Source organism: Ruditapes philippinarum, unplaced genomic scaffold (genome assembly GCF_026571515.1).
Source record: "Ruditapes philippinarum isolate M1 unplaced genomic scaffold, ASM2657151v2 ctg1532_1_1_1_1, whole genome shotgun sequence".
Lineage (NCBI taxonomy): Eukaryota > Metazoa > Mollusca > Bivalvia > Venerida > Veneridae > Ruditapes > Ruditapes philippinarum.
The window spans coordinates 10,661-33,201 of NW_026865158.1; the positions used below are offsets into that span (position 1 = coordinate 10,661).

Below are 22,541 nucleotides of genomic sequence, written 5' to 3' on the forward strand. Positions count from 1 at the left end.
CTTTAAAAAAATCCAGCTAACTGAAACTATATACAAATTATTTCTCTCTTATATTAATGAAAATATTAATTCAAATATGCTCACCCTAAAAGTTTTCCTTTTAAAATCCTTTTTTGTTTTTCCTTGGTCAAAAAAAACAACAACAAACAAATGTTTTTGTTTTCCTTCTGTAAGTCACATTATCTTGTAATGCACTTCCCAGAATTTGTTCAGACTTGTTTAAATGGCTTATCAAAGTAAGTCAATAAACCAAACTCAAACAGACCAGATTTTAACACATTATAAGGAAAGTATCTACCGTGCCTTCATTAAAAATTCATTTGCATTTAGCAACTTTCTCCGAGGGCCAAATATATTCCAGATCGAGTCTATATACGGAAGTAGACAGCTAAATATGGAACGAAATTACTGAGTATCAATATTCCGGGACTCTTTCTTTCTAGGGGGTTTATTTAAGTGACATCCTCAATTTGTACCAATTCTGTGTTTTACTAACTTAATGAACAAATTTCTGAAAAGCAACCAAAATCAATTGAGCCAAACTGATATATACAGTAATATCTCTTCTATAAGGGGGAGTAACTCTTTAAAGTACAAAATGTTATCTCTTTAAGAGTTACCTGTCCTTACTTTGTTAAGCAGTAGTCATTGGTACAATGGGCAGGCAAGGGGGCAGAGAGGGGCTCGTATAAACTTTTTCCTGAATTAAGAGTGTATTAGCTTTTTCCAGCTAATTCCTGGGTAAAGATAAACTTTAACAGTTACAACTTTGAAAAAAACCTAAATAGGTTGACTCATCAATTGTGATCAGTAGTGCACTGTGAAGTTATAACAGTAAAAGTTTGTTTGTACCAGGAGTTCAACTCGGAAAAGCTTAGATTTGCAAGTTCCAGGTTAATAGTATTTGTCATATGTTGCGGTTCAGATCGGAATATCCGTCCCTTGGTGTCCCGCCCATTGAGCGGTATTGCTGGTTGCTAAATCCTGAACAGGGGAGACTACAATACATTACAGACAACTTACCTTTGATGTACATGGTAGTTCCTCCCAGGAGGAATGTCTCGCAGTTCAGAGGTAAAGGTGTATTAGAGGCCTCGACAAACACGTTGATAACTCCGATACTTATTCGACGTCTCTCAAGTATCGGCTGAATGGCTTCTCTACAAAACAAGAAAAAAAATCTAGATAGTAAAAATATAAAAAAAAAATAATATGAAAATATAGAAATAGCAAAACTTCAGAGCTCTATGACAAATCTAATGCTGAACATGCATATGTTGAAATCTTTAAAGCCTGATAGCTGCTACACACTCTACCCATGCAACCAGTGCAGACCAAGATCAGCTGACACATCTATGCCATCTGATCATGGTCTGCACTGTTCCCTATTCAGTTCAGAGTTATTTTGAAAAAATTTCCTTTAAAATGATGAATGGTTTTGTCTAAATTTTCACACAGACAACATACATGTATAAGATATTTAGTAGCTATTAAGATTAAAAAAAAGTTATGAATTTTTGTTGAGTTAGTCAAAAGTTTATATGGTAGGACAGCCTGCTCTACATTTCTCGGTGCTTGATAGTAAAACAACAATCAATGTTTCCTTTTAATTTATGACACACTGGTTTCATTGACACAGCATTGTCAACATTTACTGCTAAAATAAGGTTCGAGCTTCGATCGTAATCCAAACAAAAATCAGTTTTTAGTATGTTTAAACTATAATGTCCGACGATTACCGAGAAGTCAGCAATTGTTACCTTAGCGAGACATTTTTCTCCGCTGCAACAATTTCAATATCTTCATCTTCATTATCAATACTTCGAATTTTCATCGTAAAAGTCTCATGGTTTATTGCACCCTAAAGTGAAATGAAAAATAAGCATTGAAAACATCATAATATTAGAACTATTACATACAAAAAGATGCATACTGCTGTATGAGAATTAGTGGAAAGACAATCAATATTAGTAACCAAATCATAGACCTTTATTAATTAAGGTTCCTAAAGCAAAAATATAAAGCTTTAAACATTTTGTTAATGTCGATAATTGTACAAAAAGAATATACTGGTATGCAGGAGTTAAAGGGTTTGTTTAAAAGCCTAAAAAAATAATCATTTGAATTTCTTACATAAATGAGCTGGGGCACTTTAAACAGAAATATATGCAAAGATAGTTAAGAAATTTACTTTGAAATCAATTCAAAATCGTATTTTTATGCTTTTCTTAGCCTGATTTGAGTGAAACGTGTTTAAACGCTTTTCATTTTGGGTTATTTTTTGACAATTTGAATAATTATTCTGGAAAAACAAAGTGCGTGAATGATCTGTTTTGCACAAAGATCAGTGGTCTAAACCTACATCAAATGGTACATTTATCTGGAAAAATTATTCTCAGTCCCATCATGTCAAAAACCCTCAGTGGAGTCCCTTTAATGTGGATAATAGTACAAAAAGAAAATATTGGTACGCAGGAGTAAATATTGTCATCTTAGTGCGGTAAGGGATTAACTCCTTATATAATTTAAAAGTAGTTAACTCGTTACTGCACTAAGGTAACATTATGTCAAGAAAATGTTTGAAGGTAACGGTAAATAAACATAGTAGTAATGTTCATTGTACATAATGTTTTGTCATCATAATTTGAACTTTTTAAGGGTTTCATTACATGTAAGGAAAAATCTTTTATATTTTTAATGATATTGATTACACTGTTAATGTAAATATATAAGGAGTTATAAGGTAAAACTATCTAAAAGTATAAGACAAGTGTCTGAATATAAATGATGAGGCTTAATTAGTGTCTGAATTGAGTGTCTGAATACCAAAAATGAATGTTTGAACATACATGACGAGTGTCTGAATGCACAGCATGAGTGTCTGGACATTTGTGATGAGTGTCTGAATATACAACATGAGTGTTTGAACATTATACACTACAAATATCTGAATACACAACATGAGTGTCTGGACATTTGTGATGAGTGTCTGAATATACAACATGAGTGTTTGAACATTATACACTACAAATGTCTGAATACACAGCATGAGTGTCTGGACATTTGTGATGAATGCCTGAATATACAACATGAGTGTTTGAACATTATACACTACAAATGTCTGAATACACAGCATGAGTGTATGGACATTAATTTTGTGATGAGTGTCTGAATATGCAACATGAGTGTTTGAACATATATGATGAGTGTCTAAATACACAGCATGAGTGTCTGAACATTTGTGATGTGTGTCTGAATACACAACATGAGTGTTTGAACATACATGACTGGTTACTGAATACACAACACGAGTGTTTGAACATACACTACTAGTGCTTAAATACACAACATCCGTGTTTGAACATACATGCATGATAATTATCTGCTAAAACAAGATGCGTGTTCACATAAAATTATAAGTGCATAAATAATCACTGTGTCCAGAACATAATTACTACAGGAAGATTCATAATAACCAAAATTGTTATTGAAGTTGCAAATGCATGGAAAAATAAATTATCTTCACTTTCGTCAGAAAAATGACAAGAAAAATGAAATCATTGCCAGATTATAGTGTTTAAATCTTGTCCAAATGAGAGGCCATGTTGATAAGGTTTTAAATTAATCTAACAATGGTAATTTAAGTTAATTGGCATGCTAATTGGCTAGGTACATGTATATAGTTATAGATAATGAATACTACAGGTCAATGTAAGTTCTTATCTACTAGTTTATTTAATGAACCTTTATATGTATAGTGTAGTAAGAAATTCTCATTTTTCATCAATGTTTAGAGAAACATTAGAAAAACAGCAGAAATATGAACTTATTTAATGTGAATTTTATCTTTTTTTTTCAAAGCGTTTTTATTTTTATTTTTTTTTTTTTGTGGTCAGGTTTTTAGTCACACTGACAGGTCATTGTATAGACCATACATAATATGGCGATTTTCCAGCATGAAACGTGGAGAAAGCCCTGAAGTGCCCCTCCGTGCATGATTTCTGGCACAAGCTGAAAAATGCATCTGAGTAGAACCTTAAACCTTTTTGTAAGCTAGCTAGATAGCTTCCTTCCATGTAAGAATCCAAAGTAAAAAATTTTATAATCTCATAGTCTCCCACTTGGTCTGTCAGATGTAGTCAAAAGAGGAATACATAGTGCCGAAATGTAACGGGGTTGGGCACTAAGCATGCCGTATGTAATCCAAATGAAGCTTACATAAGATACTATGTTTGGCAAATAATTATAAATAAACGGGTTAATATCTATAAACAGTGCTGAAAATAGAAGAAGAAAAAAACTATCCTATTCTTTGATACGCCTATAAACAAAAACTTCCTTCTTAAGCTGTACTAGTCTAAGGTAATAGGTCACTAAATTTATCACTCTTAAATCATTATGAAAATTGTATGATAAAATAAGTCAGTTAAATTCCTCTTTTACCAAGTTACAATTCTAAAATGGGACACTTTAATGCTTTCATGTTAATCATTACACCAGTGGGGTGTCTGTCTTTGTGTCTGTATGTATCATTCCAGATATATCTTTATCATTTGCCATGAATATCTATGTTGTTAAGGATGACAATTTCATATCGAGTATTAAAATATGACCTTGACCCCCAATGACCTTGACCTTTGAAGTACAATTTTAAAAATTTGAGTAACTTTATCAATTATTCACAGATTTTGGATTTCGGACATACTCAAGCCTAGCATTTGTGTTTCATGTCAGTCTAGAGTATTTTCCACTCAAACAAATTCGCCAAAATATATTACATATATTAAAATCAATGTTTCATGCAAAAATGTACTTTGTACATTAAATTAAATGCTTGGAATCACTTAACTACTGTTTTCATATATATATTTCATATATATTTTTACTGCTATAGTAATAACACTGTAGATTTATGACTCTTTTATGATCTTTTAATAATTTCCTAAAGAACAATGTACTAGTATATACAGCTTACAATATAGATTTTCTAAGATAAACTTCATATGACCTGAAGAAACCCTATGACTAAAATCTAAGTTAATTTGCTGACATTTAAAGAGATTTTTATTGATTCAGTAAGAGTGCCGTCTGCACAAAATGGTTCCTCATCCATTTTTAATTTCATAAATAACAATAGCAAATATTTCCGTAATTATTTATACATTGCATGCGTCTTTTTTATTTGAGACTATATATTAACCTCTTATTAAAGCAGCATGCCTCCGAAAAAAACATTTTGAGAAAATCAAACCAGAGAAAAATGTTCTAAGATTTTAAGAAAAGTAAAAATATTTAAGATTCAAGTAATAATTTATACATCATATGCAATTAAGGACTGATTTTGCAGTATTATAAGTATCGCTATATTCCTACTGCATTACTATTAAGCAGTAAGCACTATTTTTGCTTTTTTGACCACTTTTTGATTATTTACATGGATTACCAGTGATGTTTGCAATGAGAAAAAATTTTTCTTTGTCCACTTCATAATATTTTACTTTTTAATACGTTTTAAATTTTTTAATGGAAATAAGCATGAACCTGGGATGTGCAGCTTTAAAGCATGACAGTACACTTTTCTCTGCGGATAATGGCACAGACTAAAAGATTAACCACAGGCTATGAGAGTACTTCTTTCTTAAGAAAAAAATTGGCTCTATCATATCCTGACAAGCGCCAATTATTAGTTCTTGTATTCTGATGCATTTTTTCTTATCTTGTCTATTTAAATATCTACTCAGCAAGCTCTGAATCTTATAAGATGCCTTGATGTCTGGGTTTTGACGAGGTTTTTTGTTGTTGTTGTTGTTTGGTTGGTTGGTCAAAATGACATGGAGGTGACTTTCCAGCTTTACTGGCTGAGGATTAGACCTATTGTGCTCCTGTGAGTATTATTTCAGGTACAAATTTGAAGGCACCTGAGTAGAACCATTGAATTTTCTTAGCTTTAAATATTCCTTACAGGCAGGAATCCAGAATCCTTATGGCAGGGTTTGATCGAAGACTTAAAAAAATAAGGGAGGTAATTATTTCTAAATATTATCATCATTTTGAGTAGGCTCCCTTGAAAAGATAAGACCAAGGCAATAAAACATACCCAGAATTGAAAAGAAAACAACAACAAAAAACAACAAAACAACAGCATTTAGATGTCAAGCATAAAAAACACTGACAACAATGAAAATGATAATTTCTACTGTCTAAGTAAAAGCTCAAGTCCCTGCAGCTTTCATGCAAAATCTATGATACATAAAACCAAAATGAGTTTCTAGAATATATATAACTAAATAATTAATTTATGTGTCCCACTAAAACATCATATTAATTTTCATTTCTATCAGAGCTTCTTGACCACAACTTGAGTGATTTTTTTTTCATCATAATTCCTTTGTTCATGAACTAGCTCGCATCCTGCCTGCAGGAAATAACTATGTATAAACTGCAGTCTGATCATGGTGATGTGCTGGCCAGTCATGGTCTGCACTGTTGGCCTATAAATCAGTACTAACTATTCTAAACTGCAGCGATTATTCTGTTTTCTTTAAAAATATTAAGCCATGCATTTTGTACCTGGGAAGTTTTAGCAAGAGAAACCTTTATCGTGAAAAATAGAAAAAAAACTAAAAAAATATCAAAAAATGAGATAAAAAATCATTTTGTAAAACGTGTGACAAAAAATAAAATCATCTCAAAATAGTGATCAAGTAGCTTTTATAAGAAATACGCATTCACAAAATATAAGTATTAGCAACTAAAATAATAAAATCACTGCATCCCGGTTTTACATTGTTAAACACAAGCATCTAAACTCACACCAAACTGTCTACAAGTAAAAAACAAAACAACATTTAGTGAGATTCTAAATTTAAAGCAAGACTCTACAAGACACTGATCAAGCACCTTTCGTTGAAGAGCTTGTGGTGGCGAAGATATTGATGGTCGCCGTTTATACTCCTCCACGCCAAGAGCGTTTTCGTCAATGCTACCATGGTAACTAAATCGTTGACCTTTAATTTCCTCGTCATCAGATTGTACGTCATTTCCGTTGAAAATGTCACTCGCACTGTGACTACGAACCCCCTGTATTAGCATATCACCAATCAACGCATTAAAGCAATCATTTTTACAATCGCATTATATTGCAAAAGTGACAATTATTTTTGTATTTAAGATGGAATGCACGCAATTATCAATCGAAATAAAGTTTTACACTTTTTCAACAATAGTTTCCAATTTTTCGTGACTTTCCATTCAATTTAAAAGTTTGAACATTATATACAGAGCAAATTCAAAAAAATATAATCTTCTTACTATGTGAACAATAAATTTATCGAAATTTTAAGATCTCAATTTGACCAAAAAGAATTTTTTGATTGCCAAGAAGAATTTCATTCCCATCATCACTTTTACAATATCTTTACATTTTTATCAGCATAGCAATTAATGGCAATAGAAATGTTAATATACATAAAAAGCTTGAAATATACAAGTTTTCTTAACAAACATACCCACAAAAATAGCACACAATTTAATTCAGGGGGAAAAACTGCAGGATACACTCATAGTGATTTCAAGAACTTTTACGCACGGATTGATACTTGAAACTGGGGACCAGTCTACAACACTGAAAGCTGATTGGTTGCTCCTTATAATAAATTTGAAAAATAGCCAATAGTTAAGCTCTGGTGGCAGACTGGTCTTCAATTTGTGTTTAAGAACCTAGGAATGAGGCTATAAATAGGTTTTGGCTTTAGAGGCAGTAGTAACAGTAAAGTTATCTTGTTTAATTATCAAAAATATCACAAAGGTGCAATTGTTTTACCAAGAAGAGGTAAATTTACTAATACACATTTCTAATTTCTTATTGTGGCTAATATTTGTGTCACCACTTTCTTGGTGTTACAATCGCATCCTGGTGATACAGGTTACACACTGTGTTAATGACAAAATCTAAGAACAAGGAGTCTGAGCAAAACTCGCCCATATGGTAATTACTCCAGTAGCCAAGGTAATCAAACCTGAACACACACAAAAAGCAAAACTGGCCATTCAACATTTATGACAGGTTTTGACAGTTTATAAACAGGCAAAAGAATTTAGTTACCCTATTACATTTATAGTTCATTCCAATCTGATAAGAATCCTATATTTTGATAATAAGTGCATTCATCCATGCAGGAAGTGTGATAAAAACTTCACAGTGGTTTCCCCAGTTCAAGGATATTAACACTTTCAACTCAACTGCCTTTTATTAATATTTCATAAAAAAATAACCTTTAAGGCATTTTTTTTCAATTATCTACATACATATCTTGATTAACTCATATTTTATCACTCTATTAAAGTGGGTATTACACATAAATTAATATTTACATTGAGAGATTCTGACCTTCGCTTTATACGGACATACAGTGATGTCAACTGTCAAGTGCATTAAAGTCACTATTTTCATTCATTTTAACAAATGTTCAATTGTTTTGTTTGTTGGTGTGGCGGGTGACAGGAAGGGAGGGAGAAAGAGGTTGATTAGGGCATCACTGCAACAGTGAATGGGCAAGGAAATCAGGGTGGAGGGGGTGTAGTGTCACATTATACTCCTTTTCTTATTTGTTTATGCATTTTCATTTTGGCACAGTGCATTGTGGATTGTTCAAGTACACACCACAATTTGTGGATCATTTATGCACACAAATGTACCTGGACAAATGTACCTCAATGAAGAACCATCAATTGTCTGTAAACTAGGCCATAACCCATAGAAGTCAAGCGTAAGCGACTGCCAGTCAGTGACCTTATGATGGATCACTAAAATTGTTTAGTCAGCAATATTTGGATAACCAGGTTAAGCCCAATGGACATGAAACATTTTTCATTAAATATTCCATCACTTATGGTTGGGTTATGTTGGGTAATAAATGATGTTTCCCATATCTTCCCCCACCCACCTGGTCTCCCAATAAAAAAGGTCATCCTAAATTTGTTGCTTATTTGTTGCTTTTAATTGGCTTACCTATCATTAGACATTATATAATTTCCTTTATTTTGAAATATTGGTATTTAAAGTTATTGTTAATCACTTACAGTTGTGTGTCTCCGTTTAGCTTTGACAACTTTCTTTCTTTTCAGTTTCTTCTCTACCTCACCCATTTCTGGAACTTCTTTGCTGAAATTAAATAAAGAAAAGTGTAATTAATTATGCTAAAAGTGTAATTAAATCACACTGAAATTATGGTAAAGTATAATCAAATCTTGCTGTAATTAATATTGCTAAAAGTGTAATCAAATCATGCTGTAATTATGCGAAAAGTATAATCAACTAATGCTGAAATTATGCTAAAAGTGTAATCAAATCTTGCTGAAATTATGCTAGAAGTGTAATCAAATGAAATGATGCAGTAACATTATAGGGAAGGGTAATAAAATGTTGTTACAGTAAAACTAATTACAAGGCCACATCTGAAGTTACACCTCAGAACTAAGCTAACCTAAATGTGTGTATTTTTATTCATAATGCAGCAGCAATTTACAATGTGACAAAATTTCAAACCTGAATTTTCCAAAAGCCATTTCAATTGAAGCTTCCTTATGGAACAATTTCCCTGTACAACACTATTGTATTACAAATAATTCCCAATCAATTTTTCCTCAGCAAGCAAATTTCAACAGATCAAAGAGATTTTGCTGCATTTTATGTTAAATGTTCCACAATTTATTTTAAAACAATTTCTAAATTGCATGTATGCACAAAATTAAACTTTATAATAAACTGCACATAAACAGTCTTGGTTTATATATTTGTTCTTCCCTGTAGGAAGAAATGTTTAAAACAAAGAAAACCAATTAAGTATCAAGGATATCGTATTTCTCATGTTTTAGAAATAATGTTAATGTTATAACAATGGAGGAATTGAAATACAGAAATTACAAAAAATTAAAGGTAGACAATCTTTAAAACAATTACTTTAAATACAAAATTGAGACAATTTTGGAGATAATTTCATTAAAAACATATACAGAGAATGCTTTAAAAGGAAGGTCATTTGTCACTTTAATTTCAAAATCAAAGGGAGACAATTTGTCCAAATTCAGTTTGAAAAACAAAGGGAGACAATTTCTAAAATCAATTTGAAAAACAAAGGGAGACGATTTCTTAAAAATCAATTTGAAAAAAGCAAAGGGAGACAATTTGATTAAATTAAGAAAAAAATAATTAAGGAAGACAGTCTGTGTCATAGACTGTCACATAATATCTATAACTTAATGGGGAACAACTTTCTAATTATCAAACAATTTCAAATACAAATGGAAGTAGTTTTTGTATTAAATAATCAGCCTTTACAGATAGTTCAATTTGGTCCAATTTGAGAGCACCTGAGAAATACACTTGACCTTCTGAATAGGTGTCATTACATACTAGTAAACAGACCAAAAAGTTCAGTTATTTTTCTCTTCAAAGATGATTGATTTATGTACCTGTATGTTGTTTTTAATGTAATTTTTGTTGGTTTTCTACTGCTTTTATCTAATTAATTTTTTTTACTATTTATTTAATATTTTTTTTTTGAGAAACAAATGAACGTCTTTGAGAAATATTGGGTAAAATCTAACCTGACAAAAATATAGGTGTGATAAAAGCTGTGTTATAACACATGACCTTGATATGCAAATTTCCACAAAAATGTCAACTCCCAGCGTGAGATGTGGGTAGTGTAGAATCAACGTTTTATTCAGATTTTTGCCAAAATATTATCATTCTTTGCATATGATTTTCCTCATGAATAAACATTTATTGAAACGCGTCTTCCACCAACAGTGGGGCATTTCATTGAGTAAAATTCAAATTTTCAAAAAGTATACTGACACCTCTATATCAAAACATATATTTTTTATTTTATAAATTTACCATCACAAAAATGAATATATATAGTCACCTCAGTGCAGTAACTGGTTAACTCATATTAAAAACTGATAGGAGTTATCGCGTTGCTGCACTTAGGTAATAACAGTTTGTAACTGATCCAACCGTAATTTTATTTTTTCAATCAGTTTGTTGCTTTGTATGAAAATCTGGATAATTCCCAAAACATTTAATAATTAAAAACTCTTGCTATAACCTATAAAATATTTTAGTTTATCACTAACTTCATTTAAAGGCCATTCACGTTTGCCTCAGAAATATTTTACTTTTATGTTTAAAAAGCTTTTTATTGCTGATGTTTTTTAAAAAAAATGATTGTTTACAGAAAGTTACTCATTGGCCAATTACCTGAAGCATCTTTTGCCTCTGTTGCTCTTTGGTAATTAGTACAGTAATAGTGATATAGTATTTTGTATGGAAGTTGAAATACTACTTTGTTTACATTCTGCTACTTTTATGGCAAAGTATTTTACATTTATTGCTAGATTCTTCAGGTTACAAGCATCTAACATGATCTAAAACAATTATGTACAATATAATGTTATAAAATTAATTTTTTGCTATTTCTAAAGAAGTAAAAATTCATTAGTTTCCCAGGCCTAATGTGCCTTTTATCATAATTTGAGCCGCGCCATGACAAAACCAACATAGTGCGCAGTCTGATCAGGATCCATGCTGTTTGGTAACAAACCCTATTACAAGTAGAGAAACTGATAGTAAACAGCATGGATCCTGATCAGACTGCGCGGATGCCCAGGCTGGTCTGGATCCATGCTGGTCGCAAACCCACTATGGTGGTTTTGTCATGACATCGCTCATTTTTGCTACCCAAATGTGTTGTCTGACCTGCCTCTTTATACAGGTGGCACATTTAGACTAATCACTTTCAGTTTGAATACCTTAAAGGAACTCCACCGAGATCCAAATTTGAATTTCTTGCAATGATCGGCTTGCTGGTGTAGGTAAAACAGACAGATTTGCAAAAGTTTATTTAGAAATAAACCCAAAAATTTATTCGCATTTTTCTGTTATTAGCCTAATTTGAATTGGGTCATTTTTCACAATTAATAGTGTTATTTTTCTCAACAAACCAAGTTAGCATATGATCTGAAATTTAGCATACAAGTTATTGTCTATACCCGTCTGCAAATGGAACAATTTGATCCCGGAAAATCATGTCAAGTGCCGTCATGTCATAAAAACCTCAGTGCAAACCCTTTAAAGGGTATAAAGATATATCTTATGAAATGTTTGTATAAAAATCAAAAGTAAAATAATATTGTCTCAATAATCTTATTGTTGATTTTCCAAAAAAATGTAACATTAAATGTTAATGTTATTCAACACACACAGATTTTGTATGTTAATGGGAACAAAATATCATGCTGCTGTTTTAAGAAATGTTTCAGCCATTTAGCGATGATTTTGTGTATGTGCCATTCATTTCTTAGACAAAATACTACAATTATTCTTTCATACAAGCATTGCTGTAGAAGTATTCTTTTTTTTGAAATTCAAACAACAATTCTTGCAGGATATATACAAACTATAATTCGTTATCTTAGTGCAGTAACAGGTTAACTCTTATTGAATTTTGCCGAAACCCACATGGAAGATCGGGAAACCGAATGTGTAAGCCTCGTTAAATAAAGTCGTTACTTACTTACTTACTATTTATATACGGAGTTAACTTGTTACTGCCTTAAGGTGACAATATACACTTTAAGGGTTAGATAAACTAGTCATAAATTAGAGACACTTTTTTAAAACATCAAAACTCTTACTTCTTACACAAATGTCTATGGTACCTCTCGCTTCTATACATTATTTTTTATAGTCCACGGACAAATTTTAGGAATAAAAATATCCAAAATATCATTTTTTTTCTTGTACACCTGTCAAACCATACATGTCAGAAAACAAGCTTTTTTAGGACCATGATTGAACTTGCATTACTAAACCCCTGTTAGTATACAAACGCCTACCTGAGTCCGAGCAATTAGCACTTTTCTATCTATCTATGTTATGTTAAATGCTGTATTTTTCACCTACTTTTCATTCATTAATCAAAACAATAGCTTTACCAGCTAATATTATTTTCTCAATATATCATATATGTATGTCTGTATTCGGTGTCTGTACTCTCAGTGTCCAATTGGGTCGATGGACACTTAATTTCGGCTTAGAACACACAATTTTTGATATCAGATTGTCAACAAGCAGAAAATTATTTTAATAATTTTGCTAAAAAATGTTTTTCTTTTGCCAGCCAAAACACTTCAAGAGTTGAAATGAGGTTACAGTGTGGCCCAATGGGTAGGCAGTGTTCATAATTATTCATCTTTTAATGTTTAGATTTTAATATCACTAAAACATGTAATTCTGCATCGCAACTTTCAATCTTTTACTGACAGAGGTAAATTACCAAAGATGCCTTTCTGAGTATCAGCCCACCTTCATAAAACAATCACCTTTTTACAAACTTCATAGGCAGGTTTAAAGACCTTATGTTTATACAGAATTTATTTTAGTATGATTGTCTCGGAAGCTATAAGCTTAAAGACACACTTTCAATTCTGTTCCTTGAACCAACCAGTACTGTGCAATGATTGTAAAGTTTCTTGCTCAAGGATTACAAGTCTGACGAGTTAACCACTCGGTCGGCCATGCCAACAACATCTCTTCTCAGAGGTTTATATAAAACATAATTATGAAAAATCATACTTTATTCATATGTGCCACACAAATCACAACACAATGACAAAGTACCTAAGTGAACTATCAAAAGCGAAAAAGAGCCATTCGCCAAGCGCTTTATTTGCTACCTTTGTTTTTGTTCTGTTTCCATGGTGATAGGGCCGTCACCGTCTTCTATACCCTCGTCATTCTCAATCTCCTCGATATCCATACTTGACATCGACATATTGTTGGGAAAAGCCGGCGTAGAATTAGCGTGGGCGAACCTCGCTGTACGTTCATGCTCTATATAAGTGAAATAACAAGTGAATATTGCAAGTATGACTGTTACGGATTGTCAAACTAATATAAGAATACAGTAGAATGTTTTTATACATCTAGCTACCTCAATTTTTCAAATTAAAATTAAATTTCGAATGATGATGATATTGTCATACTGTCATGTATAAGAAAGCTTTTTTCATTTAAAGAAGGATTTCTTTCTAATTGAGTAGGGGACTGTTTTTTTGTGTGTTTTTTTTCGGTTGTATTTTGTTTCGTTTCTGAGAAAATTAATTGAATACAATAAACAATTACTAATAGTCTTTTATTTAAATAATTTAATTCATGAAAAGTGTAAAATTAGTCTAAAATAAACAATTCCATGAATTCTTGTTTGATTATAATATATCTTACGTGATGTTTGATTATAATATATCTTACGTGATTTTCTCTTTGGTAGATCTAGTACGAGATGTCCGGTGTATTCCGGTCTCTGGTGTATATTACTGTCACATTCTTTACACAGCAGCATGGGTCGGTTCTCATTATTCTTTGTACAGCCTGGATGGTGGCAAATCTGAAATGATACATCAAATGAAAAATATTAATTATGGTATAATTGATCTTAAACTAGAAAGAAACTCTTTCATAAAACGAAACTCTGAATGTCTGAATGTCTTTCATGAAAGAGTGCATTGTCTTTTATGAAAGGATTAAGCTTAGAGGGACATGTCTTCCATGAAATAAAGTTCTGAGAGGAGGAAGGTCTAGCTCCCATAAGAAAGAAAGTTCCAAGAGGAGGAGGGTCTTCATGAAAAAGAAAGTTCCGAGAGGAAGGTATTTTATGTAAAGGTTTCTGAGCATCTGACAGTCTTTCATGACAGGGAGTTTCTGAAAATCTGAAGTCTATCATTAAAGGAAGTTTCTGAAAATCTGACAGTCTAGCATGAAAGGAAGTCTCTGAAAATCTGACAGTCTTTCATGAAAGGAAGTTTCTGAAAATCTGACAGTCTTTCATGAAAGGCAGTTTCTGAAAGTCTGAAGTCTATCATTAAAGGAAGTTTCTGAAAATTTGACAGTCTTTCATGAAAGGAAGTTTCTGAAAATTTGACAGTCTTTCATGAAAGGAAGTTTCTGAAAGTCTGACAGTCATATTTTCAGGGAGACTGAATTATATTGCCTTGGACTGCCTCGTGAAAAAATATTTTTCTTTTCATAAAGATGGATCATAGCTTACAGTAAGCAAACAGTTTGTATTCTGAACAAATTACTACACCCAACAAAATTAATGAACATCTCTTCGAAACATAAAGCACTGATATAACTGAACTTCACGCCAACATTTTATCAAATTCCATTGGATCATTATTTATAGGTCAAATTCGATTTTAATACTGATCCAGCTACATTAAAATAAAAACAGGACACATAACTCATGCTGGCATATTTAGATATTTAATCAATTAACATTAATATTATTAATTCAAGAGATTGTGCAAACAAGACAGGTTCATGTAACTTCTACACTTTGCCAATCACTCAAGAGGCACTAAAATAATATTGACATCCAGACATAGACCTATTACCTGAACAAACATAAATAATTTAACAGTCACCTTTGAAATCAACAATATGTTTAAAGCAGCATGCCTTCTCATTCATGCTAATTTTCATGAATATTATGAATATGTATTTAAAAGTAAAATGTTTTGGAGCTGACAAAAAATGGATTTTGCACATTGCAAACAGCCCTTACATTTTTATCCCTGCCAAAATATGCAAAAAATAGCATTAGTACCACAGTACAGTACTGTGTTAGTCACGCAGTACCATTCAAATATCAGTGATAAAGTCTGCTAGATCAGTCATTAATCACACATAACATAAATTATCACTTGAATCTTTTTACTTCTCTTAAAATCTTAGTACATTTTTCACAAGTTTGATTTTCTTGCAATATTTTGGCTCATCTGAAGGTGTGCAGCCACTATCACCATTATCATGAAATGAGTAAGGAGTGAACACAACTTTAGTGTCTCCCTATACCAATAGTTGTCAGTGTTTGCCTTTTCAAGAAAGCTGAAATTTCAGATTTGTTAGCATCTAACTCCACTGTCACATTGACTTCAGGTTTCAATGTTTTTCTTGAACTGTACTGATTTCAAACTTGAGAACATAGGTCAACAAGGCAAGGCAATGTTCATAGAATGCAGCACCCTTGAATGTCTGCATGCTTTACAGGTTTTCAACTTAGCAGGAATACTTCATATCAAGCAAACAGTGTAAGTTGAGAACCAAGCGAACCATATAAAGTTGAAAAAAATGTTATATTTTACCATGTGTTTAAGGACCTTTAAAATATATTTCCTTTAGCCTGCTGGTGGTAGATAATTTGATGTTTGTGACCATTGCAGACCAGGATGAGCTGACACATAGTCAAAACACAGTGTCTGCACTGTTTGCTATTTTTCTTTTTAATAATATGCTTTGAAATTTTTTCCAAAAAAATGATAAATGATTTTGTCTAAATTGAAAGATGGACAAAACCATTTATGAAACCCGTGTTGTAAAGATTAATTCAAAGCAACATTATAATGTTATTAATAACTAAGCCTGCATGCCAACAGTTTTGAGCCAGATCCTTAGTATGCTGTATCATAGAGACCAGCTAGACTGTACATTATTTAGTTTAGTCATTTCATACAAAAATCCCCAAAAATTCACAATGGATATTTCTAAATTCAAAAGAGGGCAAGTCCATTTCAGAAATTCAGCAGGGTAGAAAGGTTATTAAGGTAAAAATTTGGTGTAGAGACGAACACTGGACACTGGATCAGTCTCGATCATTAGTGCCGCACTACGTAACATCGGTTCTCTACATCAGTTGACCGAACTACTCCAGATGCCTTTCAACATTGTAACAATACCCTTAAAAAACATCTTATTCTGTAACATTTCAAGTACAACAAGGGTATCCATAGATTTGTACAAAACTATCGCAATGTCCTAAATTTTCCGAGTAAGTTTACAATAGTTTTTGGACCAAACAGGCAGTACATAAATAACAAAACATTTGAAAACCTTTTGTGAAAATTTAACGAGCGATTACCTCTATTCTATAAATCCAGAATAAGGACATATTTATATAAAAACATGTAAAACGAACGTACCATTGAGTTATTTAGTTTTCTCCTTTTTTTGAAAATAAACATAATAATCCTCTATAATTCATCCGTGCTCAATTCAAAACACTTCTCTTTGTTCGGTAAACAAACTGCTATCATCTATAAGCAATTTTTTAACTGTTATAAATAAAATTTTAGCAAAATTCGAAGTTTTAAATCATGTTGTACTTTTTTTTTTGAGTGAACACAAATTTTCACTTATCCATGAAAAAACCATTTATTTCATTTCAATGTTCACGCCATATATTTTTCGCATCCATTCACAAGTATGCTCAAATTTTCAAATTATCGCAACAAATTTTCAGATACATATCATCATGTATTTCTATTTTACATATACACATTACACTATCTTTTTCAACGATATTCATAAATGGTTATTTCTTTTCTACTTTCACATTAACATATTTTCTGTAACAATACGTTACATATTTTTCAATAACACATCCATCAAAAATTCTCATCCCACACAAAATTCTTGCGACCAAAAAAAAAAATCATATAAAATTTCAACCCGAACTGTTTGATATATCTGTTCTTAACTACTTTTGTGATATTATTAAGACAGGTTAAATATGACGAAAATTTAGCGGGTAAATTTCACATAAAAGGACGAAAAACTGTGTACCTCTTATGAAAATATTTTAGTTGGTTACGTAGGAATGATTTTATGGCGTTCAATTTTTCTTACATGTCCCGCTGTGCACTATGCATAATTTAAAACTCGTAAAAAACAGCGTAGAGAAAAGATAACACTTGAACCTTTAAGTATTATGCACTTCGGCAATCAACCATGAAAACAACATCAAATAGTAACGTATCTTGGATCGGACGTTCATTGTACAATATTAAGTATTGTTGCGATTTATTTTCATAAAAGTACTTTTTAAACATTTAAGGAAAGGCTTATTATGCAGAATATTTGGCAAGAAGGGTAACTTTAAAAGAATCATTTGGTATACCTCAAACAGGCATTCTAAGGTTTGTCTGAATATTTTATCAAGGCAAGGCATGCTATGCAAAATATTTGACATGGATGCTTCAGATTGGAAAGAAATAAATAGAACAAAAGCTCTAAAAGAAATAAATAGAATAAGAGCTCTTTAAGAAATAGATAAAACAAGAGCTCCAAAATAGATAAATAAAAACAAAAACCTCTAAAAGAAATAGATAAAACAAGAGCTCTAAGAGAAATACATGTAAATAGAACAAGAGCTTCAAAACAAGAGCTCCAAAGGAAATAAATAGTACACAAGCTCTAAAAGAAATAATTAGAACAAGAGCTCAAAAAGAAAGAAATCGAACAAGAGCTCAAAAAGAAATAAATTGAACAAGAACTCTAAAAGAAAGAAATAGAACAAGAGCTCTAAGAGATATAAATAGATTAAGAGCTCTAAAAGAAATAGATAGAACAAGAGCTCCAAAGAAATAAACAGAACAAGAGCTCTAAAAGAAATAGATAGAACAAAAGCTCCAAAAGAAATAAACAGAACAAGAGCTCTAAAAGAAATAGATAGAACAAAAGCTCCAAAAGAAATAAACAGAACAAGTGCTCCAAAATAAATAAATAGAACAAAAACCTCTAAAAGAAATAAATAGAACAAGAGCTCTAAAAGAAAAAAAAAACAGAACAAAATCTCCAAAAGAAGTAAATAGAACACAAGCACTAAAAAGAAATAAATAGAACAAGAGCTCCAAAAGAAATAAATTGAACAAGAGCTCAAAAGAAATAAATTGAACAAGAGCTCTAAAAGAAAGAAATGGAAGAAGAGCTCTAAGAGATATAAATATATTAAGAGCTCTAAAAGAAATAAATATATAAGAGCTCTAAAAGAAAGAAATTAAACAAGATCTCTGTAAGAAATAGATAGAACAAGTGCTCCAAAAGAAATAGACAGAACAAGAGCTCCAAAAGAAATTTAAACTTTTTTAGTTAGATATCACAGATCAACTTTTAAGTTCCTGGATGTACAAAAATCATAACATTTTTACAGTTTTTGGTGCCTTTGTAGGTAAAACTGATTAGGAACTTTATTTTTGTCAGGAAAAAAAACAAAGAAAAAAAAACATTAACATCTGATTGGTCCAATATCCTGAGTTGCAAATTTGAAATCGTCCAATAGAAAGACTCGATTTACAATTTATTGCTCCTGCTTCAAATTCTCACCTTTATAATCTAATTTTTGTATGAGAGACTTCAGATAAAACAAGAATGATCAAAGACTTGACAATAGCTCTACACAAGGTACTTCTCCTATGTGTAAATATTTCAATTGATAATAAATTGTTTTATCTTTATATTTAAAGTGGAGAAAGAATGACATACAATACTATCTTAGTTTCAACCTGCTTTAAAGATAACACAGTTTCGATATTCCTGCCCATTTAATGTTATATCTTTTAAGTCTCTATATGTATATATAAATTGAATAAGACAACTGGTTTTCAAAGAAGTACAGAAATTTAATTTTTCAAAGAAGTACAGAAGTACTGTAAAAAAAAACACATTGATAAGATAACATGAGCTCTTCAACATCTACGCAAATGCTGTGCAATACAACCTAAACAAAGAACACTTTCGGAGAGAGGAAATAACTAAAAACAGAAAACTCGGAAAGTGTCTATAAGACAATTGGATGACTAACACTCCATTGTATTGTCAGTCTATAGAAGGGCAGACGGACAGTAAAACTGCAGGATACCTTTAAGGGACAAGTTCAAATTTACATGCTCCCCTTTTAAGGAGCAGGAGCATATATAAGTGTAAAAAGACAATGACCATAAATATTAAATTACTTATTTTGGTAATAAAATCTTCTTTCTTTGATGCGGTGTTTCAGCATTTGATAATTTTGAATGACTAATTCTTTGAATATATACAACATATCATCCATTTAATTGTACAATGTCCTCATTTATTTGGGACAACTTTGCACGAGAAATAAGCAAACTTTTGATCCTCCGACTGTCATAGCACTCAGGGCCCATGATATGGCAGTAATTTTGTTTTTGCCATTTTACCATACATTAACTGTCTCAACATATGGGATCCTAAAATAATACCGGAGCTTTATAGAAATGGTAAATATGTCAACACAGCTGACAACTTCCCCACATCACTGTGAGCTGATGATGAAAATATGAACTTTTGGTCTGCTCACGTGGTAACAGATCCTATGCATGTGACCAGTCGCCAGTGCATACCAATATCAGCTCGCAAGTCTGTGAGTGTCCCCTAATCATAGTGTGCACTGCTTGATTCCTTTAAAATGAAGAATGGTTTTGTCAAGTTTAAGGGATAGCAAATTTAACTTAAGATGTAGCATGGGTAAGGGTTAAAAATAAAGAAAATTATGTTACCCTTAATGAATCCTCTATAAAACACTTTTGACAATTAGACTGTTCTTCTTCATTCATTTTCAATCCACAAAATGTCTCAATATATATCCATAGAAAAATTAAAACAGCAATCCACAAAATATATTTTTAAAATCCACGAAAAAAATGTTGCTGTAAGGACCATGAAATCCACAGAATAAATCATAAAATCCACAAAATGTTGTAACAGAAAAAGAAATCCACAGAATAAATAATAAAATCCATAAAATTATCACTGTAATGGAAAAAGAAATCCACAGAACAAATTATAAAATCCACAAAATTGATGTGAAACCCACATAAGCCTAAATTAAATAAATCATAGAGTACATTTCGAAAAATCTGATTTTTTGTAAAATCCACATAATACTTTAAGACATATAAATCCACAAAATATTTGAAAAGAAGCAACACAATATATAAGTTTCATATAAAAAATTTATTAAAATCTGTAAGATGATCTATTTGTTACTCAATTCTATTTAAAGATCATCACAAAATAATACACGTGGGTGTTAATCTCATTACGCCTATAGTACATCCAATTATTATATCAACCACGAACCACGAAAAAGAAAGAAAAAAATCACTTGTCACTTCAAATACTGTCCAAAGTTTTCACATATTTTGAAAATTATTTTGTCATCAGTGCTCTTCAAAAACCGGATAATCAGTTAGCTAAATAAATACTGTCAAGTTTATAAATATTAAAGAACGTCCCTTTATAGTCGGCACAGTTTTTTTCAACATATAAACACAACCTAAACAAACCTAAGGTTATCAAAACATAGTACGGTCTACTTAAGATATTCATAATCTCTTTACATGTGCAATAATTGTCTTTCAAATTATTGCAAAATGGCCATTATAAAAAGTTTTTGACCACTTATATGGCCCTATATAAACAGTTGGTTATATTGCATTAATAACTGTGCTTGAATTTACATATGGCCATAAATGATCAAAATTAATGTGAGTTAATATATCAAAAACCTTTCAATTGCATGAATTAAAATAAATAAAGATTTCTCTTTTACAATTTTTATACTGTAATTTTAATTAAAGACCAGTCTCTTCGTCATGCAAATTTCATAAAACATCCATTAACATTAATATAACTAAAATCATATCGTTTTTTTTTTTTCAAAAACGCTAATAAATCACACAAAATTTATTCCAGAACTCCATGACATTCAGTCAAAATATACTTTTTTCTACAAATTTAATTTAATACAGAACCTGTGAAACATGAGATAGCAAAAGGGAGATCGTAATACTAAATACTGATACTTTAAATACTGATACTTCTTACCATAAAAAGATAAAAACTTGTATCATGCAATAATTTCTAAAAATAACATTTTACGACAAAAGTGCTATTTTTTGACACCATTTGTAATTACAGTCAAACCTGCAAACAAAGGACACTGATGGGAGATACAACAAATGGCCTTTATAAACAAGTGGTCTTTATAATGGTAATTACTTAAGTGGTCTTTATTCACAGGTTTATCTTTAATCAGAGGTGATCCTTAACACAGGTTTGATGGTACTTTAAAACATTTACTTTCAAACCCATGTTATCAATATGCAGTATTTGAAAAACAGATCAAAAAGGACACCTAAGATATTTTTACATTCAACATAGGGTTATTAAGATGCAGTTTTAAAGACAGATTTAAAGGGCACTTAGGTCATTTTAAAGATACAAAACCACGAAAAGAAAGCTTTTAATGGGCAAATTGTCAATCCTGCCCTATCTCAGTGTTGTTAAGTGCAATCTTTACATAAGAGGTTTTACAAAGATGAACTCTTGAAACTTGTCAATAAATTAGTTCAATTAAATACTTTTTTTCTTTTTCTTCTCTCCCTCTTTTTAAATTATCATTTAATCTTTTTTTTGTTATCTTATAGACTTTGCAGGCAAAGTGTTTTAATCAAACATCTGCAGTTAACTATTTCTAGAAAAGTGTAATTAAATGAACAATTTACTTAATTTCTGAGACTCTAGGAAAGTGTAATAAAGAGCCACACATGGGGCAAATATTAAATTTCAGAAACTGTAGGAAAGTTTTATAAAGCTTGCAAGTGACAATATTACA

General features: G+C 31.3%; 1 protein-coding gene across 1 annotated transcript in view; it reads right to left on the minus strand.

Moving 5' to 3' along the window:
* Window positions 1-907: 907 nt before the first annotated feature.
* Window positions 908-22,541, minus strand: part of LOC132728048 (uncharacterized) — a 52,793-nt gene continuing 31,159 nt past the window's right edge. Inside the window, exons 2-7 of the mRNA XM_060713657.1 lie at window positions 14,318-14,453; window positions 13,744-13,900; window positions 9,082-9,163; window positions 6,901-7,080; window positions 1,761-1,861; window positions 908-1,160 (exon numbers count right to left, since the gene is read on the minus strand). Of these exons, the coding sequence (XP_060569640.1) occupies window positions 908-1,160; window positions 1,761-1,861; window positions 6,901-7,080; window positions 9,082-9,163; window positions 13,744-13,900; window positions 14,318-14,453 (909 nt within the window). The remainder of the gene's footprint in view (window positions 1,161-1,760; window positions 1,862-6,900; window positions 7,081-9,081; window positions 9,164-13,743; window positions 13,901-14,317; window positions 14,454-22,541) is intronic.